This window comes from Cebus imitator, unplaced genomic scaffold (genome assembly GCF_001604975.1).
Source record: "Cebus imitator isolate Cc_AM_T3 unplaced genomic scaffold, Cebus_imitator-1.0 Scaffold0, whole genome shotgun sequence".
Classification (NCBI taxonomy): Eukaryota; Metazoa; Chordata; class Mammalia; order Primates; family Cebidae; genus Cebus; species Cebus imitator.
The window spans coordinates 5,813,728-5,838,227 of NW_016107315.1; the positions used below are offsets into that span (position 1 = coordinate 5,813,728).

Below are 24,500 nucleotides of genomic sequence, written 5' to 3' on the forward strand. Positions count from 1 at the left end.
AAAAAAAAAAAAAAAGAAAAACAAAACTATTTAGATGGCATTAAAAAAAAGAATAAAACATTTCATACTCATGGATTAGAAGGAGCAATATGATTAAAATTGATTGCCCCAAGCAATCAACAGAATCAGTGCTATTCCTATCAAACTCCCAATGTCATTTTTCACAGAACTAGAAAAAATTATTTTAAAATTTGTATGGCATCAGGAAAGAGCCTGAATACCCAAAGCAATCCAGAGGAAAAAGAACAAAGCCAGAGGCATCACCTTATCTGACTTCAACCTATATTTTAAAGCTATAATAACCAAATTAGCATGGTATTAGTACAAAAACAGAATAAAGATCCAAGGAACAGAAAACAGAAACCAGAAATGAAGCCACACACCCGCAGCCAACTGATCTTCAACAAAAGTTGACAAGGATAAATAATGGGGTAAAGACTCCCTATTCAGTAAATGGTGCTGGGATAGCTGGCTAGCCATACGTAGAAGAATGAAGCTGGACCCCTAACTTTCACCATGCACAAAAGTCAACTCAACATGGATTAAAGGTTTACCTGTAAGACCCAAAACTCTAGGAGTCCTAGAAGAAAACCAGGAAACACTATTCTAGACATCAGTGTTGGTTTTGGGAAATAATGTATGACTCAGTTCTCAAAGGCAATTGCAATGAAAACAAAAATTGACAAGTGTGACCTAATTAAACAAAAGAGCTTCTGCACAGGTTGGGCACGGTGATTCACACCTGTAATCCCAACAGTTTGGAAGGCTGAGGTGGACAGATCACTTGAAGTCAGGAGTTCAAGACCAGCCTGGCCAACATGGTGAAACCCTATCTCTACTAAAAATACAATTAGCTGGGCATGGTGATGCGTGACTGTAATCCCAGCTACTCAGGAGGCTGAGGCAGGAGAATCGCTTGAGCTCAGGAGACAGAGGTTGCAGTGAGCAGAGATTGTGCCACTATACTCCAGCCTGGGTAACACAGTGAGACTCCATCTCAAACAAAACAAAACAAAACAAAAGCTTCTGCATAGCCAAAGAAACTATGAACAGAGTAAACAGACACTCTATAGAATGGGAGAAAATACTCACAAATTGAGTATCTGAAAAGGGTCTCATATTCAGAATCTCTAAGGAACTTAGCAAGTAAAAAACAACCCCATTAAAAAATGGGGAAACATGGGCAGCTCAATGTAGCTTTGAACTCCTGGGCTCAAGCAATCCCCCAACCTTGGCCTCTCAGAGTGGTGAAATTACAGGTGTGAGGCACCATACCTGATGATCTCACTTATATATGGAATCTAAGTAAGTTAGACTCATGGATGTAGAAGATAGAATGTGTTTCCCAGAGGCTGGGCAGGGTTAGACAGGGGGTTAGGGAATAGAGAGGTATTGGTCAAAGGGTACAAAGTTTTGGTTCATCAGGAGAAATAAATTCTGGTGAGCATGGTGCCTATAGTTAATAATAACATATTGTATATTTCAGAATAGCTCAATGAGATTTTAAATGGTTTCACTATAAATAAATAATATTTGAAATGATGGATAAGTTAAATTAGCCTGATTTGATCATTTCAGTGTATATATGCAACAAATCATATAATACCCCATAAATATACACAAGTATTCCTTGTCAATTAAACTTTTGTTTTTATTTTTTTAATTATTTTTATTTTAATTTTTGAGACGGAGTTTCACTCATGTTACCCAGGCTAGAGTGCAATGGCGTGATCTTGGCTCACCGCAACCTCCGCCTCCTGGGTTCAGGCAATTCTCCTGCCTCAGCCTCCTGAGTAGCTGGGATTACAGGCACGCACCACCATGCCCAGCTAATGTTTTGTATTTTTAGTAGAGACGGGGTTTCACCATGTTGACCAGGATGGTCTCGATCTCTTGACCTCGTGATCCACCCGCCTCGGCCTCCCAAAGTGCTGGGATTACAGGCTTGAGCCACCGCGCCCGGCCTAAACTTTTGTTTTTAAACTTAAAAAAAAACTTGTCATGACAGATAAAAAGCATGACTCCAACAGATTCTATCTACAAGAAACTAACTTCAAATATAATGATGTAAGTAGGTTGAATGGAAATGAATCGAAAATATAACATGCAAATATAAACCAAAAGAAAGCAGGAGTGGCTAAATTAGTATTAAGGTAGACCTCAGGGCAAAGAAGATTACCAGGGACAAGGAGAGACTTTAGACAAAAACGGAAGGACCAATTAACCTAGAAGATACATTAATCCTAAATGTGTACGTAGCAAGCTACAGAGCTGAAAAATATATGGAGTAAAAACTAATAGAACCAAGAGGAGAAAGAATCCACAATAGGAAATTCAACTGTCTCTCAATGGGTAGAATCACTAGACTGAAAATCAGAAAGAATAGAGAAGAACTCAAGAAGATCAACCAAGGTGACGTATTGCCATTTATAAAACATTGTGCCCGACAAGAGAACAATACACATTCTTTTCAAGCTCACATGGAACATTCACCAAGATAGAGCATATCCTGGGTCACAAAACAAATTTTAACAAATGTAAAAGAAGAAAATTTGGAGTATGCTCTCTGGCCATAATTACTCTAAACTAGAAATTGATGACCAAAAAGATTACAATAAAATCTCCAATCCTGAAAATTAAACATACATTAAGATAGTCCATGGCTCAAAGAGGAAAAGGGAAATAAAAAAGTAAATGGAACTGAATGAAAATGAAAATGAAAATCAAAATCAGAGGATTGCAGCTAAAGCAGTGTTTAGTGGAGAATTTAGAACACCAAATGCTTATATTTTTAAAAGAGAGGTCAGAAATCAATAATCTAAGCATCCACCTTAAGAAACTAGAAAAGGTCAGGGACAGTAACTCATGCCGGTAATCCCAGACTTTGGGAGGCCAGGATAGGCAGACTGCTTGAGCCCAGGAAATCAAGCCCAGCCTGAGCAAACTGACAAAACCCTCTCACCCTCTCTCTCTCTCTCTCTCTCTAAATTAATAAATAAATAAAAGCCTGGCATGGTGGTGTGCCCCTGTAATTCAAGCTATTCTGGAGGCTGAGGCGGAAGGATCACTTGAGCCTAGAAGGCCGAGATTGCAGTGAGCTAACACCCCATTGTACTCCAGCCTGACAGATTGGGACTGTGTCTTGTAAAAAACAAAACAATGACAACACAAGAAAACCAAACAAAAACTAGAAACATTAGCAAAATAAAAGTAACCAAAATAAAATAGCAAAATAAAAGGTACTAGAAGGAAGAAGATAAAATTTAACAGCTGACATAGATAAATTGAGAATATTGAAATAGAGGTTGAAAAAAAATTAATAGGAGGAACCAAAAGCTGTTTCTTTGAAAAGACAATTAAAACTAATAAGCCCCTAGTAAGGCTGACAAAAAAATAATAAAAAAAAAAGACAACCCAAAACAAAAAACACAGATGACACAAATTACCAATATTATGACTGAAGAAGTTCATATTACAAATTTTACAGGCATTAAGAGGATTGAAAGAAACAAATCTACACACTTGACAAGTTAGATAAGATGACTGATTGCTGGAAATTCAAACCATAAAAACTCACCCATCATAAAATAGAGAATCTGAGTTGTACCATAACTATTAAGGAATTTATAGTTAAAAACTTTACAAAACAAGTCATTTCCAGGCCCAGATTATTCTACTGAAGAAGTTTACTAAACATTTAATGAAGAAATAATACCCATTCTACACAATCTTTTCCAGGAAATGGAAAATGAGAGAACACTTCTCCCTCATCTTATGAGGCATTATCCTAACACCAAAATTACACAAAGATCTCACACACACACACACACACAGAAAACTACAAACCAACATTCTTCATGAACACAGAAGCCAACAATCAACAAGTACTAATAAACTGAATTCCACAATATGTAAAAGGAGTAATACAAAATGAGTAAGTGGGTTTAGTCTAGGAATGCAAGGCTGATTTAATATTCAGAAAATCTATATATCCAAAAGATAAATGAAGAAAATCCACTGACAATAGCATCCAAAATTGAAATATGTAAGCAGTAAATTGAACCAAGGAGGTAAAAGATGTATATACTGAAAATTATACAACACTGATAAAGAAAATAGAAGACATCTCTGCTGTGTGTTCATTCAACTAAGAGAGTTGAATCTATGAAAAAAAGAAAATAGACGACATCAATAAATGGAAAGCTTTCACATGTTCATGGACTGGAAGAATTAATACCCCATGGACATGGATTGGAAGAATTAATATTGTTAAAATGTTTATACTCCCCAACATGATCTATAGATGCAATGCAATCTCTATCAGAATTTCAATGACATTTTCCACAGAAATGGAAAAAGCAATCCTAAAATGACTATGGAACCACAAAAGAAACCAAATACTCAAAGCAATCTTGACAAAGAATAAAGCTAGAAGCATCATACTATCTGATTTCAAAACATATTGTAAACCTATAGATATCAAAACAGCATGATATTGGCATAAAATCAGACACATTGACCAACAGATCAGAATAAATGATCCCAGAAATATACCTGCACATTTATAGTCAACTGTTTTTCAACAAAGGTACCAGGAACACATGATGGAGAAAGGACAAGCTCTTCAATAAATGGCATTGGGAAAACTGGATATCCACATGAAAGGAAAATAAGTTGGCACTTTTTCTCATGTCACATGCAAAACTCAAAATGGATTAAAGACTTAAATATAAAATCTGAAATTGGAAAGCTACAAGAAGAGAGTGTTGGGGAAAAGCTCTGTGACATCGGTCTGGGCAATCATTTTCTTGGATATGGCCCAAAATGCACAGGCAAAAGCAAAAATAGGCAAACGGGATTGCATCAACCTAAAAAGTTTCTGCACAGGAAAGAAAACAGAACAAAGAGACAACCTATGGAATGGGAGAAAATATTTGCAAATTATACATCTGATAAGGGTATGGAATGGGAGAAAATATTTGCAAATTATACATCTGATAAGGGTTAATATCCAAAATATGTAAAAACTAACTCAATAGCAAGGAAACCACCATACAAAAAAGGGCAAAGTTTCTTCATTGCCAGTTTTCCACAGAAGATATAAAACAGCCAACAGGTATGTGGAAAAAAATGGTTAACATTATGAATTATCAGGGAAATCCAGATTAAAAATGCAATCAGGCCGGGCGCGGTGGCTCAAGCCTGTAATCCCAGCACTTTGGGAGGCCGAGGCGGGTGGATCACGAGGTCAAGAGATCGAGACCGTCCTGGTCAACATGGTGAAACCCCGTCTCTACTAAAACTACAAAAAATTAGCTGGGCATGGTGGTGCGTGCCTGTAATCCCAGCTACTCAGGAGGCTGAGGCAGGAGAATTGCCTGAACCCAGGAGGCGGAGGTTGCGGTGAGCCGAGATCGCGCCATTGCACTCCAGCCTGGGTAATAAGAGCGAAACTCCGTCTCAAAAAAAAAAAAAAAAAAAAAAAAAAAAATAAAAATGCAATCAGATACCACCTCATTAGAGGTGTTAGAATGGTTATGATAAAAAGAGATGAAAGATAAACAAGTGTTGATGAGGATGTGAAGAAAAGGGAACCCATGTACATTATAGGTGGGAATGTAAATTAGTACAGCCACTATGGAAAACCAACATGAAATTTCCTCAAAACACTAAAAATAGGATTATCATATGATACAGCAATCCCACTTCTGGGTATACATCCAAAGGAACTGAAATCAGTATGTTGAAGAGACATCTGCGCTCTCATTACTCCCATGTTCACTTCAACATTATTCACAATAGCCAAGATAATGGAACAGACCCAAGTGTACATCAGTGGATGAATGGATGAAGAAAATGTGGTATATATACACACCCACACCCACACATACACACACACAGACACACACACACACACACACACACACACAATGGAATACCATTTAGCCTTAGAAAGAAGGGAATGTTGTCACGTGCAACAGCATGGATGAAGCTGGAGGTCACTATGTTCAGGGAACTAAGCCAAGCACAGAAACACAAATACTGCATCATCTCACTTATGTGTGACTCTTCAAAAAAGAAAAAAAAAAAATCGAACTCACAGAAGCTGAGAGTAGAATGGTGGTTAACAGAGGCCAGGAGGGAGAGGGAACAAGGAGACGTTGGTCAAAGGGCCCAGCGTTTCCGTTAGGCAGGAGGAATCAGTTTCAGAGATCTGCGGCACGGCGTGGTGACCGTGGTTCCTAATAGCGTATCATATTTACAAATTTGTTGAGAGTAGATTTTAAGTATTTTTACCACAGAAATAACCGTATGAAGTGATTTATATATTAGTTTGATTTAATCATTCTACAATACATACATCTAAGACATCACATTGTACCCCATGAATATAGAATTCTTTGTTAAAGATTAATAAGATACTCTGTCCTGACCACTAACAAAAATCAATATAATTCACCTTACTAAGAATCTAAAAAAGAAAACCTATATGTTCATATCAATTTATGCAGAAAATGCCTTTCAGAAAATTCCACATCTATTCATTTTTTTAAAAAACCTCTCAGACATCTAGGACTTGAAGAGAACATCCTCAATCCAGTAAGGAACATCTACAAAAACATACAGTGAACATAGTAAAAATGGTGAAAGATCAAACACTTTTCATGCAATGCAAGGATATTGGCTCTCCACTCCAATGCCACACAGGAGGTTATAGCCAATGCAGTAAGGGAAGAACAACCAGGCATACATTGGAAAAGACAAAGCCTGGGTGTGGTGGCTCACATCTGTAATCCCAGCACTTTGGGAGGCGAAGGTGGGTGGATCGTGAGGTTAGGAGTTCACGATCAGCCTGGCCAAGATGGTGAAACCCCGTCTCTACTAAAAATACAAAAAAATTAGCCGGGCATGGTGGTGTGTGCCTGTAATCCCACTACTAGGGAGGCTGAGGCAGAGAATTGGTTGAACCCAGGAGGCAGACGTTACAGTGAGCTGAGATCATGCCACTGCACCCCAGCCTTAGTGACAGAGGGAGACTTCATCTAAAAAAAACAAAAAGAAAGAAAACTGTACTGACAGATGATGCGATTGTCTACATAGAGAAAGCACAAAGTATCTACCAATCTATGAATAAAAGCTATTAGAATAAATGAGTTTAGCAAGGTTGCAGGATACAAGGTCAATATACAAAAGTCAGTCAGATTTCTATATACTAGTAATGAAAAATGGAAATGGAAGACAGTACTCTTTACAATAGCACCAAAAACATGAAATATTTAGGTATAAATTTTACAAATATGTGCAAGATCTTTATGCTAAAAAACTGCAAAAACACTGATAAAGTAAATTAAAGATGGCCTAAAAACAGTAAGAGACATTCAGGTGCATGTATTTAAAGAGCCAAAATAGTAAAGATGCCGATTTCCACCTAATTACTCTCTAGATTCAAACAAATTTCAATATAAACCTCAGCAGAATGTTTATAACAATTTACAAACCAATTCTAAAATTCACTTGGAAAATGAGGAAATCAGAATAGTCTGAATAATTTTGGAAAAGAACAAATTAGAGGACTCACATTATCTGATTTCAAAGTTTCTATAAAGTTATATTTTCAATGTAGTATGTTATTTGATAAGAGATACACATAGAGATGATTGGAACAAAAGAGAATGTCTGAAAATTAGCCTATGTAAATATGGTTGATTTTGGACAAAGGTACATAGGCAATTCAATGGAGAAAGAAGAGTTTTTTTTAACAAATGGTGCTGAATCAGTGAATAGTCATATGCAAAAAACAAACATTGATCTTTCCCTTCCTCTTATAAAATTTAACTCAAAATGCATCAGAGACATAAATGTGAAACTTAAAACTATAAAACTTTTAGAGGAAATTTTGGAACATCTCTGTGATCTTGGGTTAGGCAAAGATTTCGTAGATACAATCCCCCAAGCCCAGTCATTTTAGAAGGAAAATTGTACTTCAAAGTTAACACTTGCTCTTTGAAAGACACTATGAAGGGAATAGAAAGACAAATCAGAGTAGGAGAAAATATTTGCAAACTCTTATCAGATAAAAGACTTGTATACCAAATATATAAACCACTCTCAAAACTCAATATTAAGAAACTCACTATTAACAACCGAATTTAAAAATAGGTCAAAAGGTTTGAACAAATGCATCAAAGAAGTATGTGAATGGGAAATAAAAAACTGGTCAAGGTCATTGGGAAAAGGCACGGTAAGTATCACAATGAGTCACCACACACCCTTTCAAATGGAAGAGAGAAAACAAATCCAGGGAAGTATCTGAAATTACTGAAAGGAAATAAGTATTTACGATTGCTGTAGGCTAAGATTTATTAGACATTATACAGAAAGCAAAAAACATGAAAGTCAGCTAAGCATGATTACAGATACTTAAAGTATTTTTGCCTCAAAACACTAGAAATAACTTATCTGAACATAGACATTCTCCTTTTTAAAAAGTTAATACCAGTTGCATGATACTTCCTTGTGTGGATATACGACGGTAATATAAACAATCTCATGTTTGGGCAGTTAGGGAGCTTCAGCTCTTGACTGTCACAAATGCTGCAGTGAACAGCCAATGTACTTGAATCATTGGAGATAAACCTTCACAGCAAATTCTTTTTAGTGGCATTGGCAGTGCAAAGGGTATATGTCTTTTCTTAGATGTTGCCAAAAAAGCACTATAAGTGTTAAGATGACTAGCAATAATCTGGAAGAAAATGTCTATAAAGCTTTAAGACACAAGACTTCTACATGTACTACAAGAAATCTCAAGAAAAACAATTTGCAAGCAAACTAGGAGCAAAAATCAGCCAGATGGAGGGAGAGGCAGCTCACTGAAGCAGCAACCAAGTGACGAATGGACTCCCAAAAGGTACCACTCAGCAAGACAGGGTATTGAGGTCAGAATCTATCCACTGCTTATGGGAATATAAATTGAAAGCCTCCTTGGGAAGACCTTTAATATCTATTGCAAGTGCTATGACTTCAAGGACACTAGCAATTCTCTTTTCAGGCATGAGTGTATTGATGGCTATCCTCAAAGAATCTTAAAAAAAAATAAAATCCCTGTTCTCCCTTCATTCATTTTGATGTAGAAATTAGAAGCTTTTGGCCGGGCACAGTGGCTCATACCTGTAATCCCAGCATTTTGGAAGGCCGAGGTGGGCGGATCATGAGGTCAGGAGATGCAGACCATCATGGCCAACATGGTGAAACCCCGTCTCTACTAAAAATACAAAAATTAGCTGGGCGTGGTGGCAGGTGCTAATCCCGGTTACTCGGGAAGCTGAGGCAGGAGAAACGCTTGAACCAGGGAGTCGGAGGTTGCAGTGAGCTGAGATTGTGCCACTGCACTCCAGCCTGGCGACAGAGCAATAGTCTGTCTAAAAAAAAAAAAAAAGTTTTCAGGGGACATTTAAGTCACAAAGCAGAGCTTACCCATGTGACATGTGATCACGCCATGTATTGTCCAGGTGACAGCAGCTCCTGAGGTATGGAGGGCGGCCTCCCTCTTCCCACATGTAGAGGTGGACAGAGTTGTCAGATGTGGTGAGCACATAGAGAGCATCCTTCCAAGGATAACCAGAGTTAGTGGCCAAGGAGCCAAAGTCAGACCAAAAAGCAGTGGAGGAGAATCATACATACCACCCAGAAGTTGTTGATGGGTGTCTGGTGGTCCTGAAATCGTTGCAGCAGGAAGCCAGTGATGCTGAAGAGGAGCAAGTATGGCCCACTGGGAAAGACAATCAAATATCCATCACTGGCTCCTATCCAGGTAGGGTGCTCCAGATGAGGTGCCAACTGGAAACTTGAGATCTCATATGCTGGTTTCATGTAAAATACACACATACACACACACACAAACACACACACACCCCAAAGTGAAGATCGGATCACTGAATGAGAACAGTATCATTATACTGAATAAAAAAGCATCATCTCCACTTCCACAGACTTCATGCCAGGGAGGAAAATGAAGGTTAGTCCAGTGGCCTGACAAATACGTGTCACTGACTGTGGTAACAGGTGCTAGGACACAGGAGCAGAAGTTTGTGGACAATAAACACTCACTTGGGCCTTGAGGCAAAACGTGTAGTGGGAAGGACCATTGGAACCCAGGCCCTGAAACATGATGGAAATCTCCACATGTTCGCCCAAGAGGGCAGAGTGAGGGATAGAGATCAGCATGGGTATTGGAGTCAAACAGGGGTGGGTTCACCCCCAGCTAAAGAAATCCCTGCTCCCTCTACAGACTGACCGTTTACATGGATTTATAGCTTCACATGAATGCCTGTGTGATGAGAAAGAGAAACAAGTGTTTCTAATGCGGCACAGCCTACCTTGGACGACTGTTTGACCTCCAGTATTCCTGGTTGTTAGATCAAAGGTGATAAATTCTGTCTTTTTTCCACGGCGATTATGGGACATCAGTGTAATCCTGTTTTTCTTCTTTGGGTTCCAGCAGGCGGTGGTGCAGAATTTATGTGGGAGAAAGGTAGACAGAGGAGCGCTGCCTTCTGATGGTCTCAGCAAGTCCTCTGTGAGGAACACCTAAAGCCAGCATCACATGCGAGGGTCAGGGGCAGGGAACTTACAGCCTCTCAGTACAGGAGCGACTCCGGAGGAGCCTTCTCAGAAACCCTCATCCTGTGGCCAAAGCTTTGTTCAACCTCTCAGGAGTGATGGGTAGTCACTGCTTGTCACTCCAACATTCAGGGAACTCACCATCTTCCTAACCTTCCTGTCCTGTTCACAGAACAATGTCCCTGAAGCATGCCAAGGGGTTACAAAACCACCTTGCCATGTTGAACCTTTGGTCAAGCTGAGGTTGGCTAAGCAGATTTTCCCTTCTTGGGGAACAAGTCAAGGGCTGTGCGGCTTTTACTACCCACCTTCTGAACTCCTCCCTCTTTGGTGCCCAGTCCACCGGTGCCACCCTACAAATGGCCTGCTCAAAGGCCAAAGGCCTCCTCAGAGTGACATTCGGGGGCTGATGCATAGTCACTTGCTTTTGGACTTCTCTATACTTTCCAGCCAACAGAGATAAAAGTAAAGTCAAGAAGGCCAAAGAGAACAACGTCAAGGATATTTTTTTAACAAAAATTTTTTTTTTGAGAGGCAGGGTCTCTCCATGTTGCCCAGGCTAGAGTCCAGTGGCTATTCACAGGTGCAGTCCCAATACTGATGAGCATGGGAGTTCTGACCTGTTCAGTTTCTCACCTGGGCCAGCTGACCCCTCCTTATGCAACCTGGTGGTCCCCTGCTCCCAGGAGGTAAGATACTGATGCCGGACTTAGTGTGGACACCCTGTAGCATCGCACACTACAGACTAGAACTCCTGGGCTCAAGCGATCCTCCCACCTCAGCCTTCCGAGTAGGTGGGACTATAGGTGCACGCCACCATGCCCAGCAATCGCTATTTCTTGATACCTGTCTCACCTGTCTCGCCCTTCTCCATCTCTGTGGCAAATCTGGGCTTCCTGAACTCGTTTTCGTTAACATTGGCCATGGCAACTGGATGCTGTTGCTTCCTGACTATCACAATGGATTCCTCTTGTGATGTGGTCTTAGAGAGGAGGGAGCAGTGCACCCGGGCCTCACTGAGCTCTGCAGTTTCTCTGCACGCTTCCTACCTTGACATTCCCAGTCTGAAGTTGGAATACACACAACAGCACCTACCTGTGGAAAGGCACGACTGTATGTCCCACATGCAAACACCCATTTCTTGTCAGGAGAGCAGCGTAGAAGTATAATAGCACATTGAAATGCAGTAACTTTAGAAACATCCCTTAACTCAGGCAGTGTAAATGTGTAGATGTCACCTGTAGCGTCGCCAACCTGAAACCAAAGCATCCCCACCACATCAACAGGAAGATATGTGAAATCCTGAAGTACACAGGAGGCAGCACTGTCAGCTGCAAGACGTGCCACCGTTTCTTCAGTCACAGAATGGAGATCCAAACCCTGACCAGTCTAGCGTGAGACATTGTTGGGATAATCCCATGGAATAAAGCTTTCCAAGCCCCAAAGCATTCTTCTCAAGGACACTTATTCATTAGCACATAAACGCTATACTTTTTTTCAGTGTCACCCCAAAGCCATCTCTCCCCCTCAACTGTCCCTGACCAAGTTCATGGATTGTAAAATACACGCTTGAAAGAAGAGGCACATATAAAGTAATTCAGGAAGGTCCTGGCTTTTTGTTTTTAGAAGAATGGCTGGGGAAACGTACTTGAGGCAGGTCAAGGGCCAAGATAGCATAGAGGTTTGTACAACAACATTTACCTGTAAATTCTGATTATCTTGCAGGGTATGTAGAAGGAATGACTACAAAAATAGAAATAGGCTGGGTGCTGTGGCTCACGCCTGTAATCCCTGCACTTTGTGACGTTGAGGCAGGTGGAAAATGAGGTCAAGAGTTCGAGACTACCCTGGCCAGCATGGTAAAACCCCATCTCTACTAAAAATACAAAAAATTAACTGGGCATGGGGGCACATGCCTGTAGTCTCAGCTACTCAGGAGGCTGAGGGAGGAGAATTGCTTAAATCTGGCAGGCAGAGATTGCCGTGAACCAAGACTGTGCCACTGCACTCCAGCCTCGGTGACAGAGGAAGACTGTCTCAAAAAAAAGAAAAAAAGCACTAGAGATATGACAGTAATGTGACACGTATGCCTGTCAAGACAGTGGGCATTTGAATTTTTTGACCCCTTCTATATTCAGGGCTCACTTACCATCAGGAATGGGCCATCCTTTGTGACATGGGCTTCCATGCAATAAGAGGATGCTGTCATGGGGAGAGTAGCCAGAGGATCCCTGTCCTGACAATTCCACACTTTGATCGTTTTGCTCATATCCTCAGTGATGACGAGATGCATCTGAGGGAGGGTTACCAGATTTGAGAACTGGAACTTCTGGACTGGGCTTGACCAGATCATGGTGCCCTAGACAACGAGAGTAACACGATCTGTGTTCCAGGAACTCTTACACCCACGGTGCCTTCATCCTGCCCATGTTTATTTGGAAGCCTCTTCCAAATCAGATCCTCTTGCTTCTGGGCAAAGGACATGAAAATTCTCCACACCTCAATATTTGGGAGGAGTGAACATGACAACAGGAACTAAGCACTATGCTCAGACACAAGAACTTGGTTCATTACAGGCGTAAAGAATGATCAGGCTTGCTGGGTTCAAATCACCTCCGCCAACAAGGCACCTTCAGCAAGTCACTTTCTATCATGCCTTCCAATGAGGCTGTCATTACCTTTCACAACTCATGAAACATACTTAGAATTCTGACTAGGACACAGTAGGAACCCAAAAAGTATTAACTAACATGAAAATTGTTATTCCTTCATCAATCTTGTACATTACACACAAGATAGAATAGTTGTCTTTCTAGATGACTCTTTAACCTTAAAAAAATTGTAAAGTATGTCACACAGGAAGAGAGCACAAAGTTTGCTAAATTATCACAAGTAAATACCAATGCACCACTTCTAAGCCCTCCCAGAGTCCCCTCCTCATGTGCTCTATTCACAACTCCCGAAACTCAAATGTCATCACTATTTTGATTCCTGACAGTATAACAAGTTGCCTGTGCAGTCACATCTATGGTCATTAAACCAAGCATCCCAACATTTAGTGGCTTAAAACAGGCTTTTGCTATCTCACAGTTTCTTCTGATCAGAAATTCAGGTGCAGCTTGACTGGGGAGTCCGGCTGCAGGTCTCTCATGAGGGTAAAGTCCAGTTTCACTTCCAAGATGGCTCCGTCATCCAGCTGTGTCAGTTGGAGCTGGCTGCTGGCAGCGGTCCCCAGTCCCTCACCACATAGATCTCTCTGGAGGGCTGCTGAGAGCTCTCATAACACTGTGGCTGGACTTCCAAGAGCTAATGATCCATGAGAGAAGAACCGTCTTCTGTGACATAGCTTCAGAAATTAGACTCCATAATTTCCACTATATCCTATTGGTCCCACAGGTCAGCCCTATTCACTGTGGCCATTGGCTACACAAGATCGATCGTGATGATTGTGGGGCAAAGGCATTAGGGCCATCTCAGAGACTGGCAGCCATAGTCGGCTCCATAGCCTCCAATGATTCACTTTCCCCTATGTGAAAATACATTCACCATCTCCCGATGCCCTCAAATGTCTCATACCATTATAGTATCATTGCAAAATCGAGGATCTCATTGTTTCTAGGCCCAGGTATAGATGAAGCTCTTTAGATTCAGTTTCTCTTGATGTGAAAAATCTTCAAACTAGTTATACACGTTATCTGTTCCTCACCATCCCCAAAGTACAAGTGTGGGGTAAGCATAGGATAACATAGTCACTGTCATTCACAAAAGGTGAAAATGGAAACACAGGAATCCCTGCTACAAGACATTCTGAAATCCCACAGAGGACATGCTGGCGGTTTGTGGATTAGCACTGAAGGCCCAAGAAAGAATTTTCATGACACTTGGTTCCACTCTCTGGGCTCTTGATTCTGAGTCATCCTTCACTTTCTGTATATGGCGGCCCGATTTTTTAGCTAAATTGTTTTGGTAGTCTGCTTCCTGCCTGTAAAAGTTTTGAAATCCAAAAGGCCTCTTTTCCTTTTGTGTTGTTTTGGCCCCTTTACATCCAAGCTGGCAGTGTTTCTGCCAGTGTAACTCTCTTTAACAAAAGCTTTGTGGGTCTCCTAAGAACCTCACTGCACTTTACACCACTAGACAAAGCCACACTCAGTTTTTGAGATAGATCCTTGGTGCGCCTTGGAGGTGATCTGAGATAGAGACCACGTTCTGAAAAAGCCAATATAACAAATGCCAATCATCGACAAAGAGGCAATAGAACAGGTGATAAAGATGCACAAACCCAAAATTATTCCACAAATTCACTTATGTTACTGGTAGAAAATAAATCCTGTACAAATTTATTGATAGAAACACATGTTAAAAAGAATTCTCAGCTTAGTACGGTGGCTCACACCTGTAATCCCAGCACTTTGGGAGGCTGAAGCTGGCAGATCACTTGAGGCCATAAGTTGGAGAAGAACCTGGCAAACATGGTGAAACCCTGTCTCTACTAAAAATATAAAAATTAGCCAGGCATGTTGGCATGTGCCTGTAATCCCAGCTACTCAGGAGGCTGAGGCACAAGAATTGTTTGAACCCAGGAGGTGGAGGTTGCAGTGAGCCGAGATCACACCACTGCACTCCAGCCTGGGCAAGAGTAAGACTGTTTAAAAAAAAAAAAAATTTGAATCATCTGTGTCTTTGGTCCAAATGAAAATGTCGCAAATTACAAGACAGAAAACCTGATTTGAAACATGGCTTTTGTTCCACTTCTGAGCATTTTCCTCTGGGCACTTCCGTGTCATATATGGAACAGGATGGACGCCAGGATGCAGCACTTTTGCTACATATTGGCCAGACTCACCTCTTGCACATCCCAGGCACAAAGCTCTTTCTTTCGAGAGACGCTACAAATGATTGACTTCTCTTCATCCATTGTAAAGCTATTTCCTGAGAGATAAGCCAAACCCGCTTCAAAGGCTGGAAGGAAACACAGAAGACTTGGCCAACAGATAAGGGATGATCCAAACCCAATGAAGATAATTTTAAATATTTCTGTGCCCTCTTAGGAAGGTTTGGGTAGCAATATGGAGAAGATAGACATTGGGCTCCAGAGTCAACCTAACACAGGTTCCTATGGCAGACTGCCCATTTGGGAGATGTTAGCCAACTGGCTTTTCCTTTTTATCCTCAGTTTCCATAGATATAAAATGTATATTAAAATGTCTCCATCAGGCCAGGCGTGATGGCTCACACCTGTAATCTCAGCACTTTGGGAGGCAGAGGTGGGTGGATCACCTGAGACTGGGAGTTAGAGACCAGCCTGACCAACATAGTGAAACCCTGTCTCTACTAAAAATACAAAATTAGCTGGGCGTGGTGGCCGGCGCCTGTAATTCCAGCTACTCAAGAGGCTGAGGCAGGAGAATCGTCTGAACCCAGGAGGTCGAGGTTGCAGTGAGTACACCTCTTACCACTTTACTGGAGCCTGGTGACACAACGTGACTTCGTTATTTAAAAAAAAAAAAAAAAAGTGTTATCAGGATTAGGCCAGGCTCAGTGGCTCCTGCCTGGAAGGCCAAGGTGGGAGGATCACTTGAGCTCAGGAGTTCAAGACTAGCTGGGGTAACAAAGTCAGAACTAATCTCTATAAAAAATCAAAAAGTTATGAACAGGCATGATGGCTTATGCCTGCAATCCCAGCACTTTGGGAGGCCAAGGCAGGTGGATCATTTGAGGTCAGCAGTTCAAGACCAGCCTGGCCAATATGGTGAAACCTGACCTCTACTAAAAATATAAAAAATAGCCAGGCATGGTGGTACACACCTGTGGTCTCAGCTACTCAGGAGGCTGAGGCAGGAGGATCTCTTGAGCCCAGGAAGTTGAGGCTGCAGCTGTAGAGCCTCTGTATGTATGTATTTATTTAGAGTCAGTGCCTGGCTCTGTCACGCAGGTTAATTTGTCTTAATCTTGTATAGAGATGGGGGTCTCACTTTGTTACCCAGGTTGGTCTGGAACTCCTAGGCTCAAGCAATCTGCCCACCTTGGCCTCCCAAAGTTCTGGGATTACAGGCATGAGCCACTGTGCTCTGCCAAGCATCTGTTTTTTAAAGAGTTTCACATTAATATTTGTTTCTGATTTTTATTCTGGGAGGGATGGGAAGCCTTAGGAAAAAGGGGGTAACAGGACCTGATTTTATGTTGTAAAAAAAGGTCTCTCTAGTTTCTTCTTTCAGCAGAGACAGTGGGGACAAGAGAGGAAGCAGGGAGCTGTCATGTGGCTATCATGGCAGCCCAGTCTGATTCAATTCTAATTCCCTTTCCCTTCACTAAATGAGAATATACAACTTCACACAGCAAAAATCCAATAGAGTGGACTTCTGAAAACAAGTTGCTCATGTTCCTCTAGGGCACCTGTCCCCATACCAGTGTTCTTAGTTATTTTGTAGGTAAAGTTATCCGGCTGTGCCAATGACAACCGAAGCTCCTTCCTTCTTTGGTGCAGGAACAATTGCTTCCACGTGAATGCGCCCAGGTGTCGATCGGTGATGTTGCTGCAGTCCCATCTCTGCAGAGAGTGTGCCCTGGAAAGTCACAATCCTATCAGGCTGTGCTCAGTCAGTTCACCTCCTCAGAGGCCTGGTGACATCACAACCCTCTACTCACACTCACTTTCCTGTGTGCCTCTCACAACACAGCCACACAAGGGCCTCGGTACACAGCATGGGTACAGTCAGATGCTCTCCTCTCCCCTTCCCTCCTTACCCGTTCCCTTCCATGACTCACCTCCACAGGTAATTGCTGTCTGCAACCCTATTCCAATCCTATGGAGAGAAAGGAAGAGACAAGCAGGCAATCAGTTCCATCAGAGGGCAGAGGCAATGCTCTGCTGTTATGTGTTCTGGGAGCCTGACCCGCACAGTTACTCAGATGGGATTCCAGCTCGCAAAGCCCTCCCAGTGTGGAGAGATGAGGAAACGGGAACAGAGACCTATCACGGCTAATACAGGCACGTGGTTTTCCCATGAGTTAAGAGGAAGAAGTGCTGATTTCCTAGGGCTTGAAATGGGAGCCTCAAGGGCAGTTTAGTTAGCGCAGCTCCTGGATGTCAGCTTGTCCTTCTTGTTTAACAGAACATGAGGCCCTCAGAGTGAAGGATGCTAACCCCACACCCTCCGTGTATCCTCCTGCTATTCTGCAGTGTAGTCAAACTGGTGGGAGAGGCAGCGGGCGTGGGGGGCAGTGGGAGGTGGAGGGCCTTTACCTTGTTCACCTGGGAAACCTGCAGCAAGCTGAATACGTCCAGGAAAGAGAAGATCCGCTTCAAAGCTAAGTCAGGCAATCGGACCTCCATCTTCCACGCCGGAACCCCCACCCACTCTCCTTTCTCCTCTCCGGGTTGCTCTGAATTTAAAGGCCTGGCCAACGTCTGCAGCACTTGTAAAGGTTTTCACCTGTGCCCATCTGCGTGGCGGAAACAAGCTGCAGGTGTGCAGACTCCCGGGCTGACCTCCACCCCGGCCTCCCCCATGGGTCAGGTCCACACAGCTGGCGGCATCCCTCCCTCAACTCACTTGTTAGTTCATAGTTTAGAGGAGCTCAGCAGCACCTGCGCACTGTGACTGGCAGCACAGAACCTGGGGCAGCCCCAGGTGCAGATGAAGGTGTCAGGACCCTCTAGGAAATGTCACTGAATGCGCTCACTTGGATCAGGTCTGAGCATCTCTATGGCTCTATTTAAGTTCCAAACTCCCGGAATGGGAGACTGCTTGCCCGGTGTCTGCCTACGTTGGGACCTTGAATCTGGTGAGTGGGGCTCATCTCTCAGTGCCAGCACGGCCTCTGGGTTTCTACCTTCTCGCATTTAACTCTGCAGTGGAAGAGAAAGCACATGCCAAGCCGACTTCTCCACAGAGGTCAGTGTGAAGGGAGCAGGCCTTGTCTGGGATGGCTCTCCCAGCCGGTGGCCTTCCCTGGGGTGTGACGCTTTCCCACAGTTACGGATCTCCCAGGAGCCTGACAAGTCATCCTGGGATTCTTCTAAAGACTGTGGCATGGCCTGAGTGTTTGTGTCCTCCAAAATTCCAACGCTGAGATTGTACCCCTCAGTGTGATGGGAGGTGGGGGGCCTTGAGAGGAAAGTGGGTCAAAGGCGGGGTCCTCATGATGGGACCAGTGCCCTTATAAAAGAGACCCCGAGAGTGCTCTAGCTCTGTTTACGTCATGTGGGGACATGGAGAAGGTGGCGGCTGCAGCCCAGGAGAAGTCCTGCACCAGAACCTGACCATGCTGCCCGCTGGATCTTGGACTTCTCGCCTCCAAAATCGTGAGAAATAAACGTGTTGTGTGTAAGCCACCCAGTCTGTAGTACTTCACTGCAGCATAAGACGGGGGTCCCCCTGTGAGGCTGAGCGGCCAACCCTTCTTAAAACTGCCGCCTCCCGGCCGACACACCGGAGTGGTTGGCAGCAGTCCCATTTGTGACACAGCAGTAAGACAGAGGAAAGTAGAAATTGAAACAGTGAGGAAGTAAAAAGGAAAAGCAAAGAGCAAGAAGCACGTAGAGGGGGGCGTGGGGAAAGGCGGGACGAGGGGTGTGTGAAGAGAGACGAGTGAGAGAAATACAAGGGAAAGATTTCTATTCCATTAAAAGCAAATAATGCAGAGAGCCGGGGCGGCGGAAGGACACAGGAAGAGAGAAAGCTTGGAACAGACGCTATTCTAGAGGAACAGAGGTAATGCAATCATGTAGAGGACTGAGAAATAAAACACTCTAAAATATGACAAGGGAAGAGAAGAAGAAACAATAAGATAAAGGATATTTCAAAAGCATTTAAACACAAATATCATAAAATAACCATACAAATAGGAAAATATCACTGTAAATGGACTGTGAGAGAAGACAGAATAGGAATAAAATGGTAAAGAGGACAGATGAGAAAGAGGCAAATGTAAGGAACCGAAGCAAATTGCCCAATGAGTGAATGAAGGTGAAATAGAGGAACGGGAGGGTGTGTTGGGGGTGCTGGGGTGGGGTGCTACCAGAGAAGGGGCAGAGAAAGAAGCATTGTAACGATAGGTGAAGACAAATCTAAAGGCACAAGGGTTAACAGATGTAAAAAAATTGAGAGAGGTGAAATGGTAACTCCGTAGGAGTCTAAGCACAAGATAAGAAGCGGGTGAGAGAATGGCTGGGCATCATCTAGGAGAGTGTAGATTAAAGCAGGCAGCTGGGGAAACCTGAGGCGAGGGATGGGTAAGGAGAAGGGGCAGCCNATAGGAAAATATCACTGTAAATGGACTGTGAGAGAAGACAGAATAGGAATAAAATGGTAAAGAGGACAGATGAGAAAGAGGCAAATGTAAGGAACCGAAGCAAATTGCCCAATGAGTGAATGAAGGTGAAATAGAGGAACGGGAGGGTGTGTTGGGGGTGCTGGGGTGGGGTGCTACCAGAGAAGGGGCAGAGAAAGAAGCATTGTAACGATAGGTGAAGACAAATCTAAAGGCACAAGGGTTAACAGATGTAAAAAAATTGAGAGAGGTGAAATGGTAACTCCGTAGGAGTCTAAGCACAAGATAAGAAGCGGGTGAGAGAATGGCTGGGCATCATCTAGGAGAGTGTAGATTAAAGCAGGCAGCTGGGGAAACCTGAGGCGAGGGATGGGTAAGGAGAAGGGGCAGCCTGAGAGTAGGATGGACAGGGAGGGACTGCACAGCGCGGGAAGTGAAGGGGGTGAAGCAAGGGGAGAAGAAACAGCGAAGCTTCCATGGCGCCCCCTGCAGGCAAGGCCCCTCTAAACAGTTTACCCAGGCTCATCTATTTCACCTGGCAAAGGCTGGATGAGGTGAGTCCTATGACTGGCCACCTTGCAGGGTGCTCTGCGTTTTCTGAGATTCTGAATTCGTCTGGCATCCATTCATCATAGGGCCAATTGTATTCTCTATTTAAAATTTTCTGTGTTCTTGATGCTGTGGCATTTGTGATCTTGCTGAGTGGGGAGAGACTCCCCTTCCCAGTCCTAGCTGATAGCAAAGGATAGACAGCCTTTTGTTTTTGAGACAGAGTTTCACTCTTGTCCAGGCCGGAGTGCAATGGTGCCATATTGGCTCATGGCAACCTCCACTTTCCAAGTTCAAACGATTCTCCTGCCTCAGCCTCCCTAATGGCGGGGATTACAGGTGCCCACCACCATGCCCAGCTAATTATTTGTATTTTTAGTATAGACGGGGTTTCACTATGTTAGCCAGGTGGTCTCGAGCTCCTGACCTCAGGTGATCCACCCGCCTCAGCCTGCCAAAGTGCTGGGATTACAGGCATCAGCCACTGCACCTGCCCAAGTTTTAGAGCTCTTTATATGTTGGGGATACAGATCTGTAGGGTTTTGAGGGATCTGGGAGCTGATGGAAGAAAAAGAGGTGACCATGGGAGGCAGTTACACAGAGCAAACTGCACTGAGTGGGGCTTGGACAGGGCAGTATGAGAGGGAAGTTCCCCACAGCATGAGACCGTCTAGAGGCCTGAAGGTGCAGGGGCCAGCATCCAGAAGGGGAGGGAGGAGAGCAGGGAACCCTTGGAGAGGAGCCGGGAGTGGGGACCTCTGTGTCTAGGCGATGCTGCTCAGCAGCAGGGCCGTGGGAGCAGATGGAAATCTCTGGGTGTAGCAGCCTGGGTTCTAACCACAAGGCACTATCTTACCAAAGGGTAATAACAGCTGTCAGATGAGATCTGCGGGGGTGGGGCAGGATGGGAGATGGCATGCAAAGCAGGCAGGCTCTCAATCACTAAATCTCTGCTTGTTTGGGCTATTTTAAAAATAAATAGAAGGGTCAGGCGGGGTGGCTCACGCCTATAATCTCAGCACTTTGGGAAGCTGAGGTGGGCGGATCACAAAGTCAAGAGATCGAGACCATCCTGGCCAACACGGTGAAACCCTGACTCCACCAAAAATACAAAAATTCGCTGGGCATGGTGGTACACGCCGGTAGTTCCAGCTACTCCGGAGGCGGAGGCAGGAGAACCGCTTGAGCCTGGGAGACAGAGGTTGCTGTGAGCCCAGATCGTGCCACTGCACTCCAGCCTGGTGACTGAGCGAGACTCGGTCTCAAAAAGAAAATAATTCGGTAGGTAAAAGTTTGAGTTTGGCCCCAGAAAGATCTTAGGCTGATGGGTCTCAACCTGAATTAAAGAAATCAACAGTCCAAGAGTCAAAACCTGGAGGCTGTCTTGGGCTTATTTATAACAACTGATCCCAGCACTTTGGAAGGCTGAGACATGATGGCTTGAGCGCAGGAGTTTGAGGCCAGCCTGGGTGACATAGTGAGATCGGGCCTCTATCTCTTTAAGAATAATAGTAATCATAATCATAATCTACGTTGTATGCTATTTTGTACTGGCTGGGCTTGGGGTCAGTGATAAAGCATGTTTAGGACCCAGAATACTGCAAGGGTACAAACTAACATTTCAAAGCCTATTCACAGCCAGTGTATGTATTTAGTGGGGAGAGCCAGGAGAACAGATGAGAAAAGGAGAAGATTTGGATATATCTGTTTAGCAGAGTGATATATTCTGGCCGGTGGGTGTATGTCCCTGGCTATCTGTAAAGCTTGGTATAGATACCCACATGCAGCGACATGTGCTCGCAAGCACACAGAGCCCTCTTTCAGCAGCCAGAAGGTCATGTCACACTAGGGTGACACATTAGCCGAGGGACAGTTGACACCAGTGAGGGTAGGAACTTTTCAGGTAAGGAAGAGGCACAGCAGCGGAGGAGGGGTTAGAATCAGAGTCCATCTGGAACCAGGAGCAGAGGATCCGTTTTTCTCCCAAGTGTGGCTCAACGGTGCTACCTGGTCCAGGGCAATTGGAGTTTTATCTCCTGGGCGTCAGAAGCGGGTCCAGGTTTGTCCCACAGCTTTCTGTGGAGCACATATGTGGGTGGTGACAGCAATGCTTCCATCTCCTGTGAAATTTTTCCTGAATAGAACACGTCAGTCAAATCTGTAAACCATCCCCATGTTATCCTAATGCCATCCGTTAAGAGATGCCATCTGGTAGAGGTGCTCTCATAAAGGGAGTGGCCTTGTGTAATTCTCCGGGGTCTAGACTTAGCCTCCCCTCAGCAGTAGTGACTCACACAGGCCACGCCAGGACAGAGGAGGCGAGACGGTAAAGTTCAACACCCCTTCTCCAACCATGCCAGCTACGCGCCATCATCCTCCAGTGCCTTGCTGCGCCCTGGTGACCTCTTTATCACCTCACTGGTAGGGGATGGTAGCTAGTTCCGGCCGCATGGTGCCCACCAGCAGTGCTTCCTGTGACTGAGGAAGGAAGAAAATCAAGCCTGGAGTACTGAGCGCAGGTCAGAAGTGGGCGCCATGGCCACCTAAGAGCAGAGAGGTGGCCGCTACAGAGGTGCTAGAGTAACGCCAGGTTTATGATTTCTGTGGTTTCTCTAACTTTTCATTCCCAATTCATCTACTTTTTTTATAGATGCCTAACCCCCCTTTATTTCACACAGCTATGCAAATTGTGAGGCCAAGAATGACTGTAAACAATTAAGGTGTAATTCACATGAATAACCTCTCTTCCCCATGAAAATACTGTGTGTCACTTCACACTTGGTCTAACATACAAAATCCCCACCCTATCTGGCACAGATACACTCAACATGCAATATTAAGTACAATTTCCATTTTATTTTTATTGGACTAATCTGTCTGCAGTCTTGAAGGACTCAGCTGCTTACATGGGCTTTGGTGAGGGTTGTGGGGCAACACCCACAGGTCTAAATCGGGGTGGGGGTGTTCAGTCCTTGTGGCCCTCACGAGATGGATTCCTGACTACTTTGCTGTGAATTACACAACTCACTCAGTAATGGAGCTTCACATACAGCTTGGGAAGCACATAGGCATCGAAGAAGCTCACTTCGGAAATGTCCCTGACTGCTGCGGCCCCCACTAGGTTTCCAGTGATGAATTGTGTGTGTGCGCGCGTGAGCAACATGGCTGTTTATTCACACAGGTGTGGGCAGGCTGAGTCCGAAGAGTCAACAAAAGGGGTGGGGTAGGAGTTGGTTTTATAGGTTGTGGGGAAGGCAGTGGAAAGTTATAGGTCTTACAGTTTAGGGTGGTTTTTTGCAAGCTGGGAGGGGGTCTGGAGTCACAAGGCTGGCAAGGTCTATTACAAAGTCCAATAGCCTTATCAATTGGGGCAGGAATAAGGAACAATAGAGAATGTCTCAAAGTTAAGTAGGCTCCACAGGGGTTGATCATTTCTTCCCCTTTTCATGGTCTTCCAGGTACTTCAGATTTTTCAGGAACTCATCTGGAGTGTCCGTGCAGGTCACAGAGGTTAACATGGCTTCCAATGACGAATTTGTTAATGGCCTTGTCCTCGGGCACTGGTCATGCAGTGAATAGGCTGCACGTGGCCGCGGCCCTTTTAGGCACGGCCCTTGTTCTTTCTTTGTCATCTTGGAGGCACAGACTGGACAGAGCTAATTCATATACTTAAACAAACTGTGCCCCAAATTATAATAGTCCCTTTATTAAGCCTTCTTCAAATTACCTTAATTTATATGTTACATCGTCATTATCCTGGAACCCTGACTGATATAAACCCCATGTGTGAGTTTTGTTATGATTAGAAATTCTCTGAAGATAATTCTCTGTCTTGGTTTCAGCCATCTCCGAAGCTGAGGGAGGTAGCTGTCTCCATCACCTTTCTCTAATGAATAGATTTCCCCTCAGTTTACCTACAAGGAATATTACTTTTCTGAGGGTCTCGGATCTTGTTCATTTCTTATCTCACCACCAATTTGGTGGAGGCCTGTATTCCATCATGTAGTCTTTGGAATTCTATGAAATAAGACATTAACTTGAGCATTTGTTGGATTTTT

At 43.7% G+C, this 24,500-nt stretch overlaps 1 protein-coding gene across 1 annotated transcript in view; it reads right to left on the bottom strand.

Moving 5' to 3' along the window:
* The window catches only part of LOC108293725 (F-box/WD repeat-containing protein 12-like), a 27,820-nt gene extending 4,215 nt beyond the window's left edge, over window positions 1-23,605 (bottom strand). The window contains exons 1-11 of the mRNA XM_037736730.1: window positions 23,493-23,605; window positions 22,903-22,985; window positions 22,450-22,478; window positions 17,386-17,423; window positions 17,026-17,183; window positions 15,464-15,579; window positions 12,770-12,979; window positions 11,716-11,874; window positions 10,377-10,587; window positions 9,682-9,860; window positions 9,475-9,605 (exon numbers count right to left, since the gene is read on the bottom strand). Of these exons, the coding sequence (XP_037592658.1) occupies window positions 9,475-9,605; window positions 9,682-9,860; window positions 10,377-10,587; window positions 11,716-11,874; window positions 12,770-12,979; window positions 15,464-15,579; window positions 17,026-17,183; window positions 17,386-17,423; window positions 22,450-22,478; window positions 22,903-22,985; window positions 23,493-23,605 (1,427 nt within the window). The remainder of the gene's footprint in view (window positions 1-9,474; window positions 9,606-9,681; window positions 9,861-10,376; window positions 10,588-11,715; window positions 11,875-12,769; window positions 12,980-15,463; window positions 15,580-17,025; window positions 17,184-17,385; window positions 17,424-22,449; window positions 22,479-22,902; window positions 22,986-23,492) is intronic.
* Window positions 23,606-24,500: the final 895 nt, after the last annotated feature.